Source organism: Juglans regia, chromosome 6 (genome assembly GCF_001411555.2).
Source record: "Juglans regia cultivar Chandler chromosome 6, Walnut 2.0, whole genome shotgun sequence".
Classification (NCBI taxonomy): Eukaryota; Viridiplantae; Streptophyta; class Magnoliopsida; order Fagales; family Juglandaceae; genus Juglans; species Juglans regia.
Genome location: NC_049906.1, coordinates 13275731 through 13295119, shown reverse-complemented (window position 1 = coordinate 13295119; position 19389 = coordinate 13275731). Strand labels below are relative to the sequence as shown.

The window sequence follows — 19389 nt, the reverse complement described above, 5'->3', positions numbered from 1 at the left end:
TTGCAGCAAGCAATAGAAGTAATTAGAATTTGCTATTAATATGACTTGATAAATACAGAACTATTAGAAAGTTTCTTCTCTAAGGAAGTCTTTATGCTCCATTTTTTTCTTGGAGAAAATTGGAACTACTTCAGAGCTTTGCTAGTTTATATACCTGCACAATTGCAGGAGAACCATCTAACGGCTATCATGTTTTCCTTCTGATTATCTTCAGGTGTAGTTCCTTACATACATTTTAGAGCAGTACTACAAACAATGATGCCTAAATCTATGCTATAACTGCTAGCTGTCTTCTTATATTATTACTGATCTCTTGGCTCTCTATGGAAGAATGGTTTGGTTGGGTGAACCAGAAGCCTGCACCAAATATAAGCGACAGCATGGTGTTCCATCATCTGGGTGGTTTTGTAGAGATCTAGGCAAGCTGCGAAGTCTGTTGAACAGATTTAGGGGATCATGCATTAACCCAAAATGAGCATCTGGATCACCAATTTGTGAAAGCTTAACATGAGAAAACCCGAGAGATGGCAGAAGATGATCAGGCCAATCACTGTAAAAGTGGAAGATGGAACTTGAAAGTGTGATTGATGATTTGTTCATGAAGTCTGCTAATAGGACTGTGCTGGTTAGGGCACACTTTTCAGCTATGGTCTTCAGTACCTGCATCGCCTGGGGCTGTGACAGGTAGTAAAGTATACCTTCAAGAACCCATATTGTGTTCTTCTCTGGCACAAAACCTGATATTTGAAGCTTTTCAAGCCAGTCACTATCTCTGATGTCAGCAGCCACCCTGGTCAGTGATTTTGATTTCAGTGTTAGATGCTGGTGTTCATTTGTGGTTTCCATTGCTGCCTGCAGAAGAGTGGTTTTCACTTGCAAAACTTTGGGAAAATCAACTTCAAAAACATCACTGTCCTTCAAACAGCTTAAACGGTATGCCCTTGCATCCATTCCTACAGGACAAAAGACCAAAGACATGTAATCTCAAAATAATAACGAATGCAGCTGACAATTTAGCTGGAGTTAACCACTAGGGAACGGCTCAAGTGGTAAGAACTTTGGTCTCGAGGGTATGCTACCCAGGTCTAAGGTTCGAACCTAGGGTGCAAACAAACAATTTCTATGGGCCCATGTGCATAAGTAGAAAAACCAATGATTAACCTAATCTGTGCCGTGTGGGTGCGAGACACGGGTGCGGGTTTAACTGGATAAAAAAAACATGTAGCAGTTGCACAGTCTCTAGAGTTCCTCGTCATCAAATAACATTTATCCAGAGTTAAAGAGGATTCCTCATTTGAACTGGGAATGCGAGCATATCTCATGCTTCTCAAACACTACCCATCTTGGATGCAAGTTATCGACATGTCAACTGGTGATGATCAAGTGTATATGGTAACTACTTTATAAATTGGCCATAGTCCATAACTTTATCGATTGAATTATCTTGGCTTTCTGTAGTGTGCATATGTATCTGCCAGCTATCATTAAAGATTTGTAAATCATGGTTCAGCTCTCTAGTTTAGTACAGAAACAATTTGCAAGAAGCTCTGGACCTATCATTTTCTTTAAAGTCGGGGTGTGGTTTTAATCAGCTGGTTTACTTCAGAGCAGGGTTGAGAAAGCAGGCATATGACAAGGTTTTTTATGATGAGAATCCCCAAGAAAGACTATACAAACGCAACATATCAAACATATGAGTCTATGACAAGGTAACATAACTAAATCACTTGTCTGGAATGATGGATAATCCTAGTTATGATTCGAGGCATTGGTCATCCAAAATTAGAATCTCTTTAGTTTCAACTGAATTCGTCCATATATAGTACAATGTAACATGATTGCTGGCTAAACATGAAATGCAAGAACTTGTGGTTAAGGAGAGTTACTAACCTGCACCGAGAATGACAACCTGCGCTTCTCTCCTAGTGAAGGAATTCAAAGCAGCTTCAAGTTTGGAATCAAACCAGAGGGTCCGGACAGCAAGAATCACCCCAGAAACTTCTCGTGCATTGTTGATACGGTCTTTCTTGATCTTCTCGTACAGGCTTGTGAGGTAAGTTTCTCCTGCAAGCAAGTCTGCAAGAGGGTCATGGATCAAATGCTTCCAAAGTGCTCTTCCTGCAGCTGTTTGACACGCTGAGCGCAGGAGGGGATCCCATTCATTTTCAATGGTGGCATGGACTTCTCTAACCGTGTCTGTAAATAGCAGTTCTGGGAGCTTAAGCTCAGGCCAAGTTGGGTCTGTAGGCAAGGCATTTTCTTGGTCTGACATGCCTGCAAATAACACCCCCAGAAGTTCAAGCTAATAAAAGAGAGCCAAGGAGATAATGCATGATATATAAGAGTGGAGAGAGATCACTCGGAGAGAAGAAATTTGTAGAGATAAGAAAAAGAGAGCCACACACAAAACCAACGCTGGAGAAAAGATCTTATATATCGTATGTCCTGCCTTCCTTGCCTTGCTCTTGTTGAAAAGGAGGGTGAAAATGTTGTCCACGACTGCCACAAATTCCACATGCCCCATTGTTTCCCAAAAAAGTAAAGCCCCAGAAATTGGCTCCACCAGAGATGGGTGACATGTTATCAGAGGTGAGTGGCTCCTAACAATATATTAAACTCTTCGAGTGTTTTGTCCATTAACGAGTAGTTTTTTTTGGCTGAATACGACCGGCTTGTCTGTAATGATCTGTATTCTGTATATCTCATGCCCTGAGAGCGAGAGAGAGAGAGAGAGAGAGCTCTGCGGCACGTCATCCACGTCGCCAACTGGTTGGCAGGGTTTTGGTGGGGAGTAGTTGACTAGTTGGGAGGGGTCTTAAAGGCAGTGCCTTTTCAGTTTTCACTTTGGGATGTTTACAACTTGAATAGAATTTAGCCACTCTAGTACTTGCGGTATTTCGGTCCCTCTCAATTGTTCGTCCCTATATACCTTTTTTCTTTTTTTTTTCCTTGCTTTTATTAATAAGAAAAAAATTTATTCATCATCCTCACACTACATATAATTCTTTAATTTTTTTTCTTTTATCAAATATGTGATGGATGGATGATGAATAAAAAAATAATTTGTATGGTAAGAATAAAACTAAACAAAATTTAAAAAAAAATTATAAAAAAAATAATAAGTGATGTATAGTGTGTAGGGATGATGAGTTACAAAACTCTCCAAATTATAGGTTGTGATGTCTTGTAACAGAAAAAATTTACTCATTATCCTTACACCACACACCACACATAATTTTTTAATTTTTTTCTTTTACCAAATATGTGATGAATGGATAATGAATAGACAAATTCAATTAGTTTAGGAAGAATAAAACTTAACAAAATTTAAAAAAAATAATAATAAAAAATAAAAATAAGTGTGGTGTATGTTGTGTAGGGATGATGAGTAGCAAAACTCTTTTAACTTTATGATTAATGAAGTATTTTTTAATGATTTTGTAAATTTTTATTTTTTCTAAATGCTTAAGGGGATTAAAAAAATACATAAAAAAAAAACAGAGCATTGCATGTCTCGGGAGGAATCCTCGGTGAGTGTAGTGCTGCCCTTATGTGATTACCTTGTTACAAGACATCACAACCCATAATTTGGGACTTTATAACTAGCAAAATTGTGTGTGATTGAAATGAAGAAAAAATTAATCAACAAATTCATTAGTTCTATCCTCTATTTACATAGAATGACGTGCCACATTGTGAAAAATCACAATACATAACTTATAATTTTTCAATTGAAAAAATTATGTATGTGATAATGTGACTGGAATGAAAAAAAATAAATGAATAAATTTGTGGGTTACATCCTCTATTTATAGAGAATGAAGTGGCACATTGTGAAAATCGACTTTTCAACTCAAAGTTATTAGTTTAAAGTATATAACTTTCATTTAAAGACCAATAAGTATACTTGGTCAAGTGGATAACCAGCTTGCACCTCTTAAGAGATGGCACCAGTTCGAGCCACTTAAGCTTAAACCAAAACTTCATATGTTAGGAACGAAAATACCGAACACATGATTCCATCCAATTTTAGCAAAATAATTCACAAACTTATTTGCACTAATCCATGTTTCATGAACATTTACCATTGTGTCATGCATAGCCAAATACTGATATCCTCATGCATACGAGAAGATATCTTTCGACTTAAACCTTATGGTAGAGTAAGTATCTCAATCGCTTAACAAAGTCTATGGTGACCTAATCTTAAACCAAAACTTTATATGTTAAGGAATGAAAATACAAAACACATGATTCTATCCAATTTTAGCGAAATAGCAAATTTAATTTGCACTAATCCATGTTTCATGAACATTTACAAAAGTAAACATTAAACTTTTGCTGGAAGTTGTCTCCATTTCTTATGTTCATATAGGTAAAGTTCATTTTGTATCTCTTTTACTTTAAAAACTTGCTAGTGAGAATCATTAAGAATATAATGTTCATCCTTCATTTATCGTAATAGTTAGCATTGAGCATCCTGGAATGAGTTTCTCAGATTAAATTAAAATCTTAGTTTTATTTTAGCCACATAACTGGAACTTGTTGTTACCCTCTAAATCTTAAACTATCTATTAATAGTGTAAGCTTGAGTTCCTATTACAGGTGACTTTTAGAAAAGAAAAAGGTTTCAAACTCATTTCACTAGATTACTAATCTCCAAATCTCTCTAGAGTACTTTGGTGAGAGGATCCGTCAAGTTTTTACTTGATCACACATATATAATAATGATAATACCATCACTTATTAATTGCTTAATATGTATAAATCTCTCATTATAGAGTTTACTATAAGACTTAGACATAGTAGCTTTACTATCATATTGCAAAGAAATGGCTGATATCAGTTGTAACTACAAATTTATATCAAATAACAAATTTCTCAGTCATTTGCCTATTTGTCTGTTGTCGCCAAGACTACAAATTCAGATTTCATTGTATAATGTTATATACTCATCTATTTCTTAGAAATTCTTGAAATATCTCCACTACCAAGTGTGACAACCAACCAGACATAATATTATTATCACTTATACTAGTAATCCAACTATCATCACAATATTCTTCTAGTACACTAGGAAAATTGATGTAATACAATCCGAACTAGTTCTTTTAAGCTACCCAATGACTCTATTAATTGCTTTCAAATGTTTTGTACTATGATTATTTGTATATCTAGAAAGTTTGCATACTACAAATGAAATATATACCCTAGTGCAGTGCAGTGCATATATTAAGCTACCAATTGCATTCTTGTTTAATTTAAATGAAAAATTATATTGGGTGTTTGTTTTTTTAATTCCAAGTGTTAAAATTTAAGAAGCATTTTTTTAACGTAATGAGATTGACATAAAATATATCTCCCACTATATCTCCCCATACCCTTAGGTATTCTAGTTTTGATTTTATGCCTTTCCATAGTTCATATGGTGGAACTTTAAATTTTGTAGAATATATTTTATTATGCAAATGGTATTTTGTAAGCAAGTCTTTCCCTACAAATTAAAAAACAATTTTGTATTCAAAATTGTAGTAGCATTTAACATATCAACTAGTTTCCTATTTTTTCTTTTTGCTAAGCCATTTTTTTGTAAGGTATAGGATGTGCTAGTTTGATGTATAATGGCATTCTCTTCTCAATATAAAGAAAAGTCAATGGGAAAATATTCTCTATCATTGTGAAGTATCTTAATTTCTCTTTTCTTAATTTTCAAGAGCAGACTTTTAACGTTTTGAACATATTAAAGGCCTTATATTTACTTTTCATTAAATATATATATATATATATCTAGAAAAGTCATCAATAAAAGTAATAAAATATTTATTGCATCATCTAGTTAAAATACCATTAAATTTACAAATATCAGAATGCACAAATCCTAATAATTGTGTATTTATGATTGTTTTCGAGAGATGTTTCTTTGTCATTTTCTATTAAATGCAAATCTCACATTTAGCATTATGGTCATGATTATATGAAATTAAACTATACTTTGACATAAAATTTAAATGTGTAAAATGATTGTGCCACAAAGTAGAAGACTCAACAATATACGTAGAATCATAATTTCTTTGATAAATACTCAGTTTAAACATGCCATCATAAGTGTACAATTTTCCAACAAACACTCATTTTGAAATAATCACATTATCATATTTAATTACAGTTTTGACATCTTTCTTAAAAAGTAAATTTGCAAATACAAGGTTTTTCCTTATTTTTTGGACATAAAGAATATTAACAAGGATAAGTTTCTTCCCAAAAGTAAACTGAGCTTCTACAGTTCATTTTCCCGCAAATTTTGTAGAGTTGTGGTTTCCCTTTTGTATTATATATCCATCCGTTGCATCTTTATAATGCTATTGAGATTGCCATTTTTTTTACTTTATTTCTTTTTGTACCTGCATTCCCATTTAAGATGCCCATTTTTTTTACAATTGTAACAAATTTTATTTTTCTTGTATTTGACACCATTGTTGGGAAACTAATTGTATTTTCTCTTGTTTCCTTCAAAATTATTTTAAAAACTATTCCCCTTTTCAACAAATTCACTTTAGAGCTATTTGTGGAAAATAATTTCTTATAATGAATTCAGGTTTCCTCTTCATATCGTAAATATTTTTGAATTTGCTCTATTTTGAAATCATCTATTGTGTATGATATGAATCCGTGGAAATAGAATTCACTGAGAATTCATTGAACCCACAATTAATTTGAAAACTCACCCAAGAAAGCCAAAATCAAGCTAATGGAAAATTTAGACCCGTTGAGGAACTTGTTTCAAGAACCTAGATTATATGAAAATATAAATCCATTAAAAAACTTGTCTCAAGAACCTAAAGTATAAGGAAGAACGCAACAAGAATTGTCATTTACTTTTGATAAGTTCAAAAGTTCATTTATGAACAAGATGAGATAAACTCAACTCACAATGAATAAATTCATCAAATTTCATAAACTAATTAAAATGAAACTACAAAGAGTATTTAAATCAAAACCTAATTAAAACCTTAACCAAAATAAAGTCATTTCTTTCAAAAATACCCCTGAATAAATAGTGCAGCAGTTACAGTAACTTCTTGAAACCCTAGTTTAACAAAATAAAATATATGTAGACCAAATATCCTCAAGCCCAATTATTCTAGACTAATAAAACAAATCATTTAAATGATTTAAACAAATTGAAAGCCTTCAATAACAATAGGCCCAAACAATAACTCTAAGTTATGTCTTCCACAACTTGTATCAAGTGGATCAAAACTAGTTCTTCTTCTTTGAAGCTCATCTTATATGTTGGGCTCTTGCTAGCTTCATCCCAAGTGGGTTGCACCAATCCTTGCATTATTTCCTTGATCTTCTTAGCTCTTGATCGTGTAATTGGCTCATCTGAAACTTGCAAAAGATTTTTAAGACTAGATCCATATTATGCCCATCATTCCCCCTCCTCAAAAGGATTCGACTTCGAATCTTCGCCTACATCAAAAGGAGAAATGTTAGAAACATTGAAAGTAGCAAACACTTTATACTCATCTGGAAGATCAATTTTATATGCATTGTCATTAATTTTCTCAAGAATCTAGAATGGTCCTCTTCTCGAGGATGCAACTTAGTCCGTCTATGGTTTAGGAATATTTCTTTGCGCATGTGAACTCAAACTCAATCTCCTAGTTCAAAAATGATATGCATTCGCCCTTTATTGGCTTGGGAAGCAAACATCTCATTCTTTTGGGTAATTTGAAGTCGTACCCTCTCATGAAGTGACTTCACTAACTCCGTCTTCTTTCGTCCATCTAAGCTACTCCTGCCATTAACATGTAAAGATATCAAATCTAAATATGTAAGTGGATTAAAACCATTAACAATTTCAGAAGGAGAATATGAAGTAGTTGTATGCATGATCTTATTATATGCAAACTCTATGAATGGCAAACAATCATCCCAAGTTTTTAAATTCTTATGAACAACAGTGCATAAAGGTTGAGTTAAAGTCTTATTAACTACTTCAGTCTGATCGTCAGTTTGTGGATGACAAGTAATGGAAAATAAGAGTTTAGTACCCAATTTCCTCACAACACCTTCCAAAAGTAGCTAAGGAATTTAATATCTCTATCAAAAACAATACTCCTAGGCACACCATGGAATCGCACTATCTTCCTGAAAAATAAGTTAGCTATGTTTGTTTGTAGCATCATCTGTTTTATGGTATGGAATGAAATGTGTCAGCTTACTAAATCTATCCACAATCACAAAAATAGAATCTCTAACCCTTTTTGTCCTAGGCAGCCCCAAGAAAAAGTTCATAGATATGTCTACCCATGGCTCACTAGGAACGGGTAAGGGTGTATACAACCCATATGACAAAACCTTAGATTTGGCATTTTTACATGTAATGCATATGCCACAAATGCGATTGACGTCTCTCTTCATCTTAGGCCAAAAGAAATGTTCATGCAAAATGTCTAAAGTTTTATTGACACCAAAGTGTCCCATTAATCCCCCACCACGTGTTTCACACAGCAATAACTCACACACAGAACAACTTGGCACACAAAGTTTGCTTTCTTTAAACAAATAACCATCATACTTGTAAAACTTATTAATTGCCGCATTATCACATGCCATATATACATAAAAAAAAGCCAACGTCATCGGCATACATGTCTTTCACATATTCAAATCCAAGCATTTTGGCACTCAAAGAAGTAAAAATGACATACCTTTGGGATAACGCATCAACAACAATGTTCTCCTTACCTTACTTGTAACGAATGACATATGAAAATGTCTCAATGTATTCCATCCATCTAGCATGCCTTTTATTCAACTTACCTTGACATTTGAGATGCTTCAATGATTCATGATCGGTGTGAACCACAAATTCCCTAGGCTATAGGTAGTGCTGCCAAGTCTTTAAAGCACGAATAAGAGCATAAAGCTCTTTGTCATAAGTAGGGTACTTTAGGGACACCCCACTTAACTTCTCACTGAAGAAGGCTATAGGTTGTCCATCCTACATCAAAACGGCTCAAATCCCTATTCCTGAGTGTTAAATAAAGAATACCCACTGTCATAAGCACCAACTCAAATGACAAAGAGAATCCTCTCATCAATAAAGGACACAGCCAACGGCAAAAGGAGCAGAAGCACTCAGTAAAACAGAGGCACCAAATACTCTGCAATGAAGGACATGGCGCACGGAAAAGGCCTCAAGAGCACTCAGCAAATGTATCAGAGCAGAGAAATGAAATACCCTTGTAACAGAAATGTACTATATCATACACGTGTCATCAGTCTAGAGGGAAAGTTTCTTATGACTCTGTGTATAAATACATGTAAATGTAAAAGAAGCAAAGTGTGAAAAAGACAGATATTATTTAATACATTTTCGCCCATTGAGGCATTTCACAGAACAGCTTTCGGGCTCTCCTATTCTCATGATTTAATATGGTATCAGGAGATCAGTAAGACTCACGTCTTCCTCACCTCATCATGGCGTCTTCACCCCTACCCCCACCCCCATGCCCAGCTTACTCTGTTACCAACACCAACAATACCAACAACTGTGTTCCCATTAAACTTACAATTGATAACTATTTATTAAGGAAAGCCCAAATGGTTCATTTTCTCAAAGGAAACCAGTTATATGATTATGTGGATGACACTTTATCTATGCCTCCCCCCATGATTAATAACCAACCAAATCCACATTTCACATAGTGGAACTTAGTTGATCAATGAATACTTTCTGCACTTAACTTTTCCCTCTCTGAAAATGTGTTGGCGCAGGTACTGGACTGTACCATCTCCAGCGAGGTTTGGCGTACACTTCAAGAGCTTTTCACAGCTCAATTCTCAGCACATCTTATGCAGACTCATTTTCAGCTGGCAACACTAAAAAGAGGTTCCGAGAGTATCACTGAGTATTATAACAAAGCTAAGTCTCTTGCATCCTCTTTAAGTGCGGTAGGTCAATCCTTATCATCCACTGAGTTTTATGTCTATCTCCTTGCTGGTTTAGGTTTCGATTATGAATCTCTTGTTACCTCACTCGTTACATGAGCTGATTATTTATCATCACAACAGATTTACAATTTTCTCTTAAATCATGAGTCTCGACTAGCTCATCAATCTCATTCTCTGTTATTGGGTAATCAATTTTCTGCCCACCTCACTGTCACCAAACAGCCTCCCACCACTTTTCATTCTTCAAATTACAGAGGCAGGGGTGGTCGTACAAACAGGGGTCGAGGTCGTGGTAATGGGAAAGGGCCCTCGAATTTTTTCTCCAACAGAAATGATTCTAGACCTACATGCCAAGTCTGTCATAAGCTGGTGCACACTGCACTAACCTGTTACTATAGGTTTAATCAAGCCTATCAAGCTTCCCCCCACCATATTTCTTGGCTAACTATACTACTACTCAGACTCCTTTTACCCCACCTATTTTTAATCAATTGTTCCCATATAGTGCAGCTATGACTCATTTTACAGGAGATGTTCACAATCTCAACTTGGATGCAATGTCTTATCAAGGCTCAGATCAAGTCAGCATTGGAGATGGCTCTTCCATTTCCATCCAACATACTGGTTCGGCTCATCTCCATATGCCAAATGACAATTTTCTACTCAGTCAACTTTTACATGTTCCTTCTATAACAAAAAATCTTTTATCTGTGAGACAATTTTGCTTGGACAATTCAGTTTACTTTGAGTTTTATTCCTCTGGTTTTCTTATGAAGTATTTACAAACATAGGAGGTTCGACTTCAGGGCACTGTTAAGGATGGCTTGTATGTCCTCTCATCAACAGTTTCGACCTCACCAAAAACTGCTTCCGCACATCATGCACTCATTGGCACTCGCACATCTCCCTCTACCTAGCACATGCGTCTTGGACATACTTCACCCAGCATCACGTCACTTGTTATTAACAGTTCTTAGCTTCCTTTAAATACTAATCTACTGCTCACACTTGTACAACTTGTTTACAAGTTAAATCACATGCTCTCCCACATCCTTCCTTTCCTTCCATCTCCGCCACTCCTTTTCAATTAATGTTTTTAGATGTTTGGGGTCCGGCACTTGTCCTCTACAGGTTACAGTTACCATCTTGTTGTAGTTGATGATTTTACAAAATACAGTTGGTTGTTTCCTTTGCAATACATTATTCAAAGACAGATATTATTCAATACATTTTCGCTCATTGAGGCATTTCACAGAACACCTTTCGGACTCTCCTATTCTCATGATTTAATACTGAGGGATCACATTCAATCTCAAAAACTTTGTTAAAGTCAGGTAATGCTAACACAGGTGCAAAGCACAACCTTCTTTGATAGTAGTAAAAGCATTCTCTTGATCAGCCCCTAATGAAACCCAACATTCTTTTTAATTACTTTAGTGAGTGGTGCAACAATGGTGCTAAAGTCTTTAACAAAATGCCGATAAAAGCTAACTAAGCCATGAACGCTTCTTACCTCAATGATGCTTTTAGGCGTTGGACATTCCTTGATGGCCTTGACTTTCTCTTCGTCCACCTCAATACCTTTTGTACTAACAACATAACAAAAAAAAAAAAAAAACTTTTTCCATGTAAAATGTACATTTCTTAAAATTGGCATACAACTTTTTACATCTCAACACATCAAACACATATCTCAAATGCTGAATATGCTCATTTAAGTCATTGTTGTAGGATATCATCAAAGTACACAACCACAAACTTCCATATGAACGCATGTAGGACATAGTTCATTAATATCATGAAAGTACTAGGCACATTTGTAAGTCCAAATGGCATAACCAACCATTCATAAAGCCCATACTTTGTCTTAAAAGCAGTTTTTCATTCATCACTCTCTTTTATTCTAATTTGATGGTACCCACTTTTAAGATTAATTTTACTGAAAATACATGAAACATGCAATTCATCAAGTATATCATCTAATCTAGGAATGGGGTGGCGATACTTTATCGTGATATTGTTGACCGCTCTGCAATCAATGGACATCATCCACGTCCCATCCTTCTTTGGCACTAGTAGCATTAGTACTACACATGGGTTCATGCTCTCCCTCATATACCCCTTGCTCATCAAATCCTCAACTTACATTTGAAGCTCATTTGTCTCCTCTGGATTACTCCTATAGGCTGATTGGTTTAGAATAGCAATTCCGGGTACAAAATCAATCTGATGCTCAATGCCTCTAATGAGTGGCAACTCATTCGGCATCTCCTCTGGGAATACATCCTCAAACTCTTGCAACAAATAAACAACCAAACTAGGAAGAGACCGGTTAGTTTCATCAAGATTAAGATAAGACTCTTTATAGAAAATAAAAATCATAGTGCGATCTGCTAAGAAAGCCATCTTAACCTCAATCTCTTTTGCTTAGAAACTCACTTTTGTCTTTCATTTTCTCTCCGCATGCTTTCTTTGTTTTTTTCTCTCGTGGCTCTACTCTTTTTTCTTTACTCTCAGGCACCTTTCTATTTTTTCTTTCACTTTTTTTTTTTGTTGCTCATTTTCACTCTCACTCTTTATTTTTTGTTCAATCTCTTTTTCATTCTTTCTTTTTTAATCACTCTCACTTCCATTCTTTCTTTTTTGAGCAACCTCACTTTTCAGTTTCAGTTGGTCTTCATGGACATGTCTTGGAGTTAAAAAAGCAAACTGGATTATTTTGCCCTCCTTTACAAAGCTGTACATGTTCTTGAACCCATCATGGGTTACCCTACTATCATAGTGTCACACCCTCCCCAACAAAATATGGCCAGAATGCATAGACACAATATTACAAAACACCTTATCCTGATACTTCTCAATGGAAAAAATAACTAACACTTGTCTATCCACCTTAACCTCTCCACAATTATTCAATCACTGCAACTTGTATTGCCTAAAGTGTTTCAAGGTAGGTAAATTTAACTTCTCAACTAAAGAAGTGCTAGCCACATTGGTACAACTCCCCCCATCAATTGATCATACTACATACATTGTTGTTGACGTGGCATCTAGTATGAAAAATGTTCTCCCTTTATTGCTCTGCATCATCCATATTAATATGTGTATTGAGAGCACGCCTGGCAACAAGAGATTCACCTGTCACGGCGTATTCCACTCCATCATCATCACTAGCATCAACCAACTCAGGCATCTCATCACTATCATTCTCATTCTCAATCATCACCTCCCCATTGTCACGCATAATCATCACCCATTTGTTTGGACATTGAGAAGCGATGTGCCCTGAATCCAAACATTTAAAATATTTAATATCTCTATTCCTTGAAGGTTGGATTTCTATGTTGGGTTTGTTCTTGCTAGTTCCCTCATCTTTTCCCTTAGGTGGTTCGGTCTTTCTCTTTGCTATAGTTTGATCATTCTTATCCCACTTTGATTTCCAATAAGTGCTAAAAATCGAAGTGTACCTTGTTGTCCCATTTCTTTTTAACTGTCTCTCTACCTTTATAACCATGTGCACCATGTTTTCTTTCTCCACATAATGATGCAATTCTACTACATTGGCTATTTTCCTATTCAAACTACTAAAAAATCTAACCATGGTGGCCTCCCGGTCCTCCTCTACATTAGTTCGAATCATCGCCAACTCCATCTCTTTATAGTAATCCTCCACACTTCTAGACCCATGTGTAAAATTTTGTAATTTCTGGTAAAGGTCTCTATAATAATGGCTAGATACAAATCTCTTCCTCATGAGAGCTTTCAACTCTCCCCATGTCTCAACACGCTTCTCATAATTCCTCATCCTATTGGTCACTAATTGAGCCTATCAAATAATAGCATAATCAGTGAAATCAATTACCGCAAACTTTACTTTCTTCTCCTCTGAATAATTATGACAATTAAAGATCAATTCTATCTTTTTCTCTCACTCTAAATAAGCTTCAGGGTCAGTTATTCTTTGGAAAGATGGTATTTTTATTTTGATGCTCCTAAGATTTCTATCTACTCCAACCCGACCCCTTGGGTTCCCCCTAAGTCATCTTTCACGCCTAACTCCTCTATGTCTGCCTAATCCAAGCATCCCAACTTCCGATGTTACATCTTCCTCATCATCACCATATTCGTCATTCTCATACCTATTTTCAACACTAGACTCACGTCGCCTCCTATCTCTCATGCTCTGTAGATTTCTAATTATTGCTTCGTTATGATTCATCCTATCCCTGACTTCACCCAACACCAAGTTCAACCGCTCAAACTGTTGTTGCATGGCTTGCAACACAAATGATGAGTTATTTGCCATCCCCTTTGGTGATGAGTCACTCCTATGAGACATCGTAATATGCTATACAAAAAGAATGTTAGTGAAAAACCTCACACACTCCCTTACGTGTTTATACTCGAATAATGACATTCCACTCGTTTTTCACTTTTAATTAGTTTTTCTCTGATAATAGTCTCACACTCTATTGCATTTTACCTAAATAATTTTTCCACTCAAGTTCTTTAAGAACTAGTTGAACTAAATCAAGAAAATACGACCTTGTATTATTCCAATCAGCAATAGGTTCAAGAAACAAGAACAATAAACAAAGAAGGAATAAAATGACACGAAACTCAAGGAATTTAAACTAAGAAAAGAGTAATTATAAAACAAGATATCAACTAGAAAGATGTATTCAACCTCTTTGATGATAAAACTCAATCAACAAATGTCTTTATTTCTTTTTATTATAATTATGTAGCAACTTTTGGATATGCTATCTTTCTTTTTTTTTTTGAATTTTCTTTTCTTTTCTTTTCCTTTCATTTCTTTTTTTTTTCTTTAATTCAATCACACAAATCAATATTCAATTATGATAATCAAGCAACTAAATTCAAACACATAAGAATTGACAATAAAATAGAAGAAAATCAATGGAACGACACTCCAAGCAATTGACAAAATTAGAGATGCAAGAAACTCTAGAATTTTGAAACCCTAGGTGATGTAAATTTCAGCCAAACAAAAAATCCTAAGAATTTCGATAGCCTACTTTTTATTTTTATTTTTTGTTTTATTTTTTGTTTTATTTTTGCAACCCTAGAACAATGTAACCCTAGAATTAAATTTGAAGATGCAATAATTTAAAGATAGAATCAGGCCTAATTGGAAGCCGACCTTTAAATACCAAATGATATGAACTCGTAGAAATTGAATCCCTTGAACCCACAATTAATTTGAAAACTCACTCAAGAAAGCCAAAATCAAGCCAACGGAAAATTTAGACATATTGAGGAACTCGTTTTAAGAATCTAGATTATATGAAAACCTAAATCTGTTGAAGAAACTGCCTCAAGAACCTAAATTATAAGGAAAAACTTCATAAAAATTGTAATTTACCTTTGATAAGTTCAAAAGTTCATTAATGAACAAGAGAAGATAAACTCAACTCACAATAAATAAATTCATCAAATTTCATAAACTAATTAAAATGAGGCTACAAAGAGTATTTAAATCAAAACCTAATCAAAACCCTAACCAAAATAAAAACCTTTCTTTCAAAAATACCCCTGAATGAATAGTGCTGCGACTACAGTAACTCGGTTACAATAATTTCTTCAAACCCTAGTTCAACAAAATAAAACATCCTCAAACTTAATTATTCTAAACTAATAAAATAAACCCTTTAAATGATTTAAACAAATTGAAAGTCTTCAATAACAATGTGCTCAAACAATAACTCTAAGTCATGTCTTTCACAGCTTGTATCAAGTAGATCAAAACTGGTTCTTCTTCTTTAAAGCTCATCTTGTGTGTTGGGCTCTTGCTAGCTTCATCCCAAGTGGATTGCACCAATCCTTGCATTGCTTCATTGATCTTCTTAACTCTTAATCTTGTAATTGACCCATCTGAAACTTGCAAAGGATCTTTAAGACTAGGTCCATGTTGGTGCCCATCAGTATGCATAAGTTTCTTTTTATAATTGTTCTAACTTGGAAGAAGTTCAGCACTTATAGCCCCAACTTGCAAAGGTTCAAAAAAATTAACCTTAAGTTCTCGAAGTTTGTTCACCATAACTCGCAACTCATGGACTTGATCCATCAAAAAAATATTATCATTCATTGTAAAATTTAAAATATTTTTTAATAAGGAATTTATCCATATCTTGTTTTTCGATTCTATACTTGAATTCTAATGCCTCCCAAATCTCTCTTAGAGACTTGATTGATGTAAAAATTCGTAGAGATGATCAGAAAATGTGTTTAGAATGTGTCTCCTCTATACACTACACTTTCTCCACGTTTCTTGCATTCAACCTTGATTTAGTCATTGTCACTAGATTTGGATTCCAGAAGTATTGGCAAGTTTAGATCTAAAATGTATGAAATTTTCAATGTAGTAAGAAATAATATCAACTTGTCACCATATCAAATTCGAATTCCGTTGTGGTTATCACCTTAAACCTATTGAAGAAGATTGAGTAAAATACAACAATATGAAAATAAATGCAACTTTTAGGTGTATAGAACACTATCTTTAAAGTAATAATTACCCCCACTCGAAAGATTTTGCTATTAAGTTACAAGTAATTCATCTTCACGATACAACAAAGTCAGCAATTTTAGACAAGGGTTTTGAAGTTTTTTCTTAATTTAAAGTTTCTATTCAAAATTGTATATGTGATTGAAATGTCAAAAAAATTAATGAATAAATCGTAGATTACATCCTCTATTTATAGAATAAAGTGACACATTGTGAAACTTAAACTCATCCCCTTGATACTAACATGTTCTTAATATTGAGCCATGCATCCAACATGTGCCATTAATTCAAAAGAATTGCTTATAACTTTAGCATGCCACATTCCACCAAACCTACCTATTTAGTCTCAATCTACAATAAATCAAACACAAACAACAGTTTTGACAATGGACCAATTCTATCCCAAAGCCATCAGTTTACAATTAGTTGGAAATCTGTTTCAGCCTCCACATTCATCAGGTTCAACTTACCCCGTTTGGATTCAGAAATGAGTTGAAATGATTTTAGATGAGTTGAATAAAATATTATTAGAATATTATTTTTTAATATTATTATTGTCTTGAGATTTGAAAAAGTTGAATTATTTATTATATTTTGTGTGAGAATTTAAGAAAGTTATAATGATGAGATGAGATGAGTTTCCAATCCAAACCGGGGCTTTAACTCCATCCAATGAAACTTTTTGTACTCACTCCATGATAAATAAAAAAACCCCAATCAAATCGCCTCCTACATCTCGAAATATCCCTTTCACCATATTCTCTTGGATTGTCCAGATTATATTCATCAATATTTATTTAATAAAACCCAACTAATGAATTAAGGTCACCTACAAATTTCATTAGTCCCGACAAGGGTATCGGTAGCGGTGTAATCGGTTTGGTTTTGAACAAATTTTAAAACCGAACCGATATACATCAGTTTTGAAAATTTAAAAATCAATACGAGTTGATTCATTACTGAAATCGAAACTTTTGGTTTTTCAATTTCGGTCCAGTCCAGTCCGGATTTTCTAATTTTTCATTTACAGGTGTGGCACTATAGAAGTTGTGACTTGAGAGCTGGTTCTTCTAATATTTGGTTTTTTCAAAATTAGATTTATATTAATAACTTAATATTAATACTGTCCATGTTTAAGATTAAAATCTTATATAATATTAATTTTATGTTATAAGATTAATAAAAATGAATAATAAGATAAAACTTCATGTTATATTAATTAGCAATTTAGCATATAACATATATAATATAATATAAAAAATTAAAAGAGATATATATATATATATATAATATACCGGTCTGTTTTAAACCGGTTTTCAAAATATGAAAACCAGTACTGAACTGATTTCGGTTATTAATAAATGGTATTGGACCAAACTAGTTATGAACCGGACCGAATCCATTGGTTCGGTTCAACCAATTTTTCTCTTTTTTTACACCCCTACTTACCGGTCCCACAATCCTAGCCAGATGAGCAGCTGCCTTGGTCACTTGTCCAGAGGCTGTGTGACCCACAACTCCCTCTCTTAAACTCTTGCCCAATTGCTTGCAATCTGACAAAAAAGAGAAGTGTTCAATCACTAAGAGATTCCATTAAAATAAACTCACAAACTGATATAATTTTATATGATATATTAGATTTATTTTACAATAAAAATAATTTTATAATATAACGTACCACATTAATTTATAGATTTACTTTTTTAAAATCTCTTTATAGTTAAAATATTTCTCGATAAAAAATTGTAAGAGATCTAAATTGATATACCACTACGCCTGTGATTGATCAAGATACAAAATAATTTATTCAAGTTAGCAAGTGTTTTGATCAAAACATGGACCAAAAAACTGTTGTTGCCTTCAAATTTAGAACAAACAAACATTAGTTTTCATTTGCTAAAGGACAGAAAAGAGTAAGGGTGTTGCTATTGTGAGTGTGAGGAGCGATCGATGAGTCCTCTCGATCTCTCCTCCTAGGCATATTAGCATTGAGTAATGATATACGTACAACATATTGTACAATATATTATACAATAATATTATAAAATAAATATATTTTTATAAAATGATGTTACTTTTATAAGATATTATATAAAAAAATCTATCATTTAAAATATAATTATATAGAATATTATAAAAAATATTACATGTAAATCATTTTCCATTAGCGTATTCCAAAGAATAATAGCCAATTGCGGATCCAATGGACATAATTTGGGGAATCCTACATTTTCTTTCATTTTTTGTTATTATCTTTCATACAAAGTCAATTTACTTCTTGGGGACCACTTGCTGGGAGCGACCCTACATGAGGCATATAATGCAACATTCTAAAGATATTCCCAGTCACTCATAATTATTATTAAAAATAAATAAACACATTATTAAATAAACATTTTACTCGTGCGTTTCTTTCAACTGTTTTTTTTTTTTAAATTATATTTTTATTTTTCACTTCCATTACTTTATTTGAGTAATGTTATATATAATCATGAAATGCGTAAGCATCACAAAATCATTTTAAAAGGAATAAAATTTATTATTAAAAAATTAATTTTTTCAAAGAAATTATCTAACACTTATGCATTCTATAATTATAAATATTATTATTTTTAATATTAAAAAAATACAAAAAAACGTTAATAATAACTTTAAAAGGTATATTTGAGAGGATTAGATAACATTTTTGTTATAATAATTATAAAGCTTTTTTTCCACTATTTATTTATCTCGAAACAATTTTTTAATTTCTTTTAAAAAAAATAAAAGAAAATAATATAGGACAAGAAAAATGATATAAGAACAACAATATGTTTACAACTAATTATAAAAAAATTATTATTTTATTTATTTTGAACTATTGCAAGTACATAAATTTTGAATGAAAGTAGAAAATA

The 19389-nt window shown here is 33.6% G+C and overlaps 1 protein-coding gene across 1 annotated transcript; it reads right to left on the bottom strand.

Moving 5' to 3' along the window:
• Nucleotides 1-2403, bottom strand: LOC108982804 (putative S-adenosyl-L-methionine-dependent methyltransferase Mvan_0910). Its single transcript, XM_018954266.2, has 2 exons — nt 1891-2403; nt 1-953 (listed from the first exon to the last, which is right to left on the bottom strand). Exons 1-2 carry the CDS (start codon nt 2270-2272, stop codon nt 322-324), a joined length of 1014 nt encoding a protein of 337 aa, XP_018809811.1. The 5' UTR covers nt 2273-2403; the 3' UTR covers nt 1-321.
• Nucleotides 2404-19389: the final 16986 nt, after the last annotated feature.

Excerpts from the sequence above, each read along its gene's own strand:
- LOC108982804 (XM_018954266.2), bottom strand. The coding sequence starts at position 2,272 with ATGTCAGACCAAGAAAATGCCTTGCCTACAGACCCAACTTGGCCTGAG. Across the intron at positions 954-1,890 it reads GGTTGTCATTCTCGGTGCAG|GAATGGATGCAAGGGCATAC; the intron begins GTTAGTAACTCT and ends TTTGTCCTGTAG.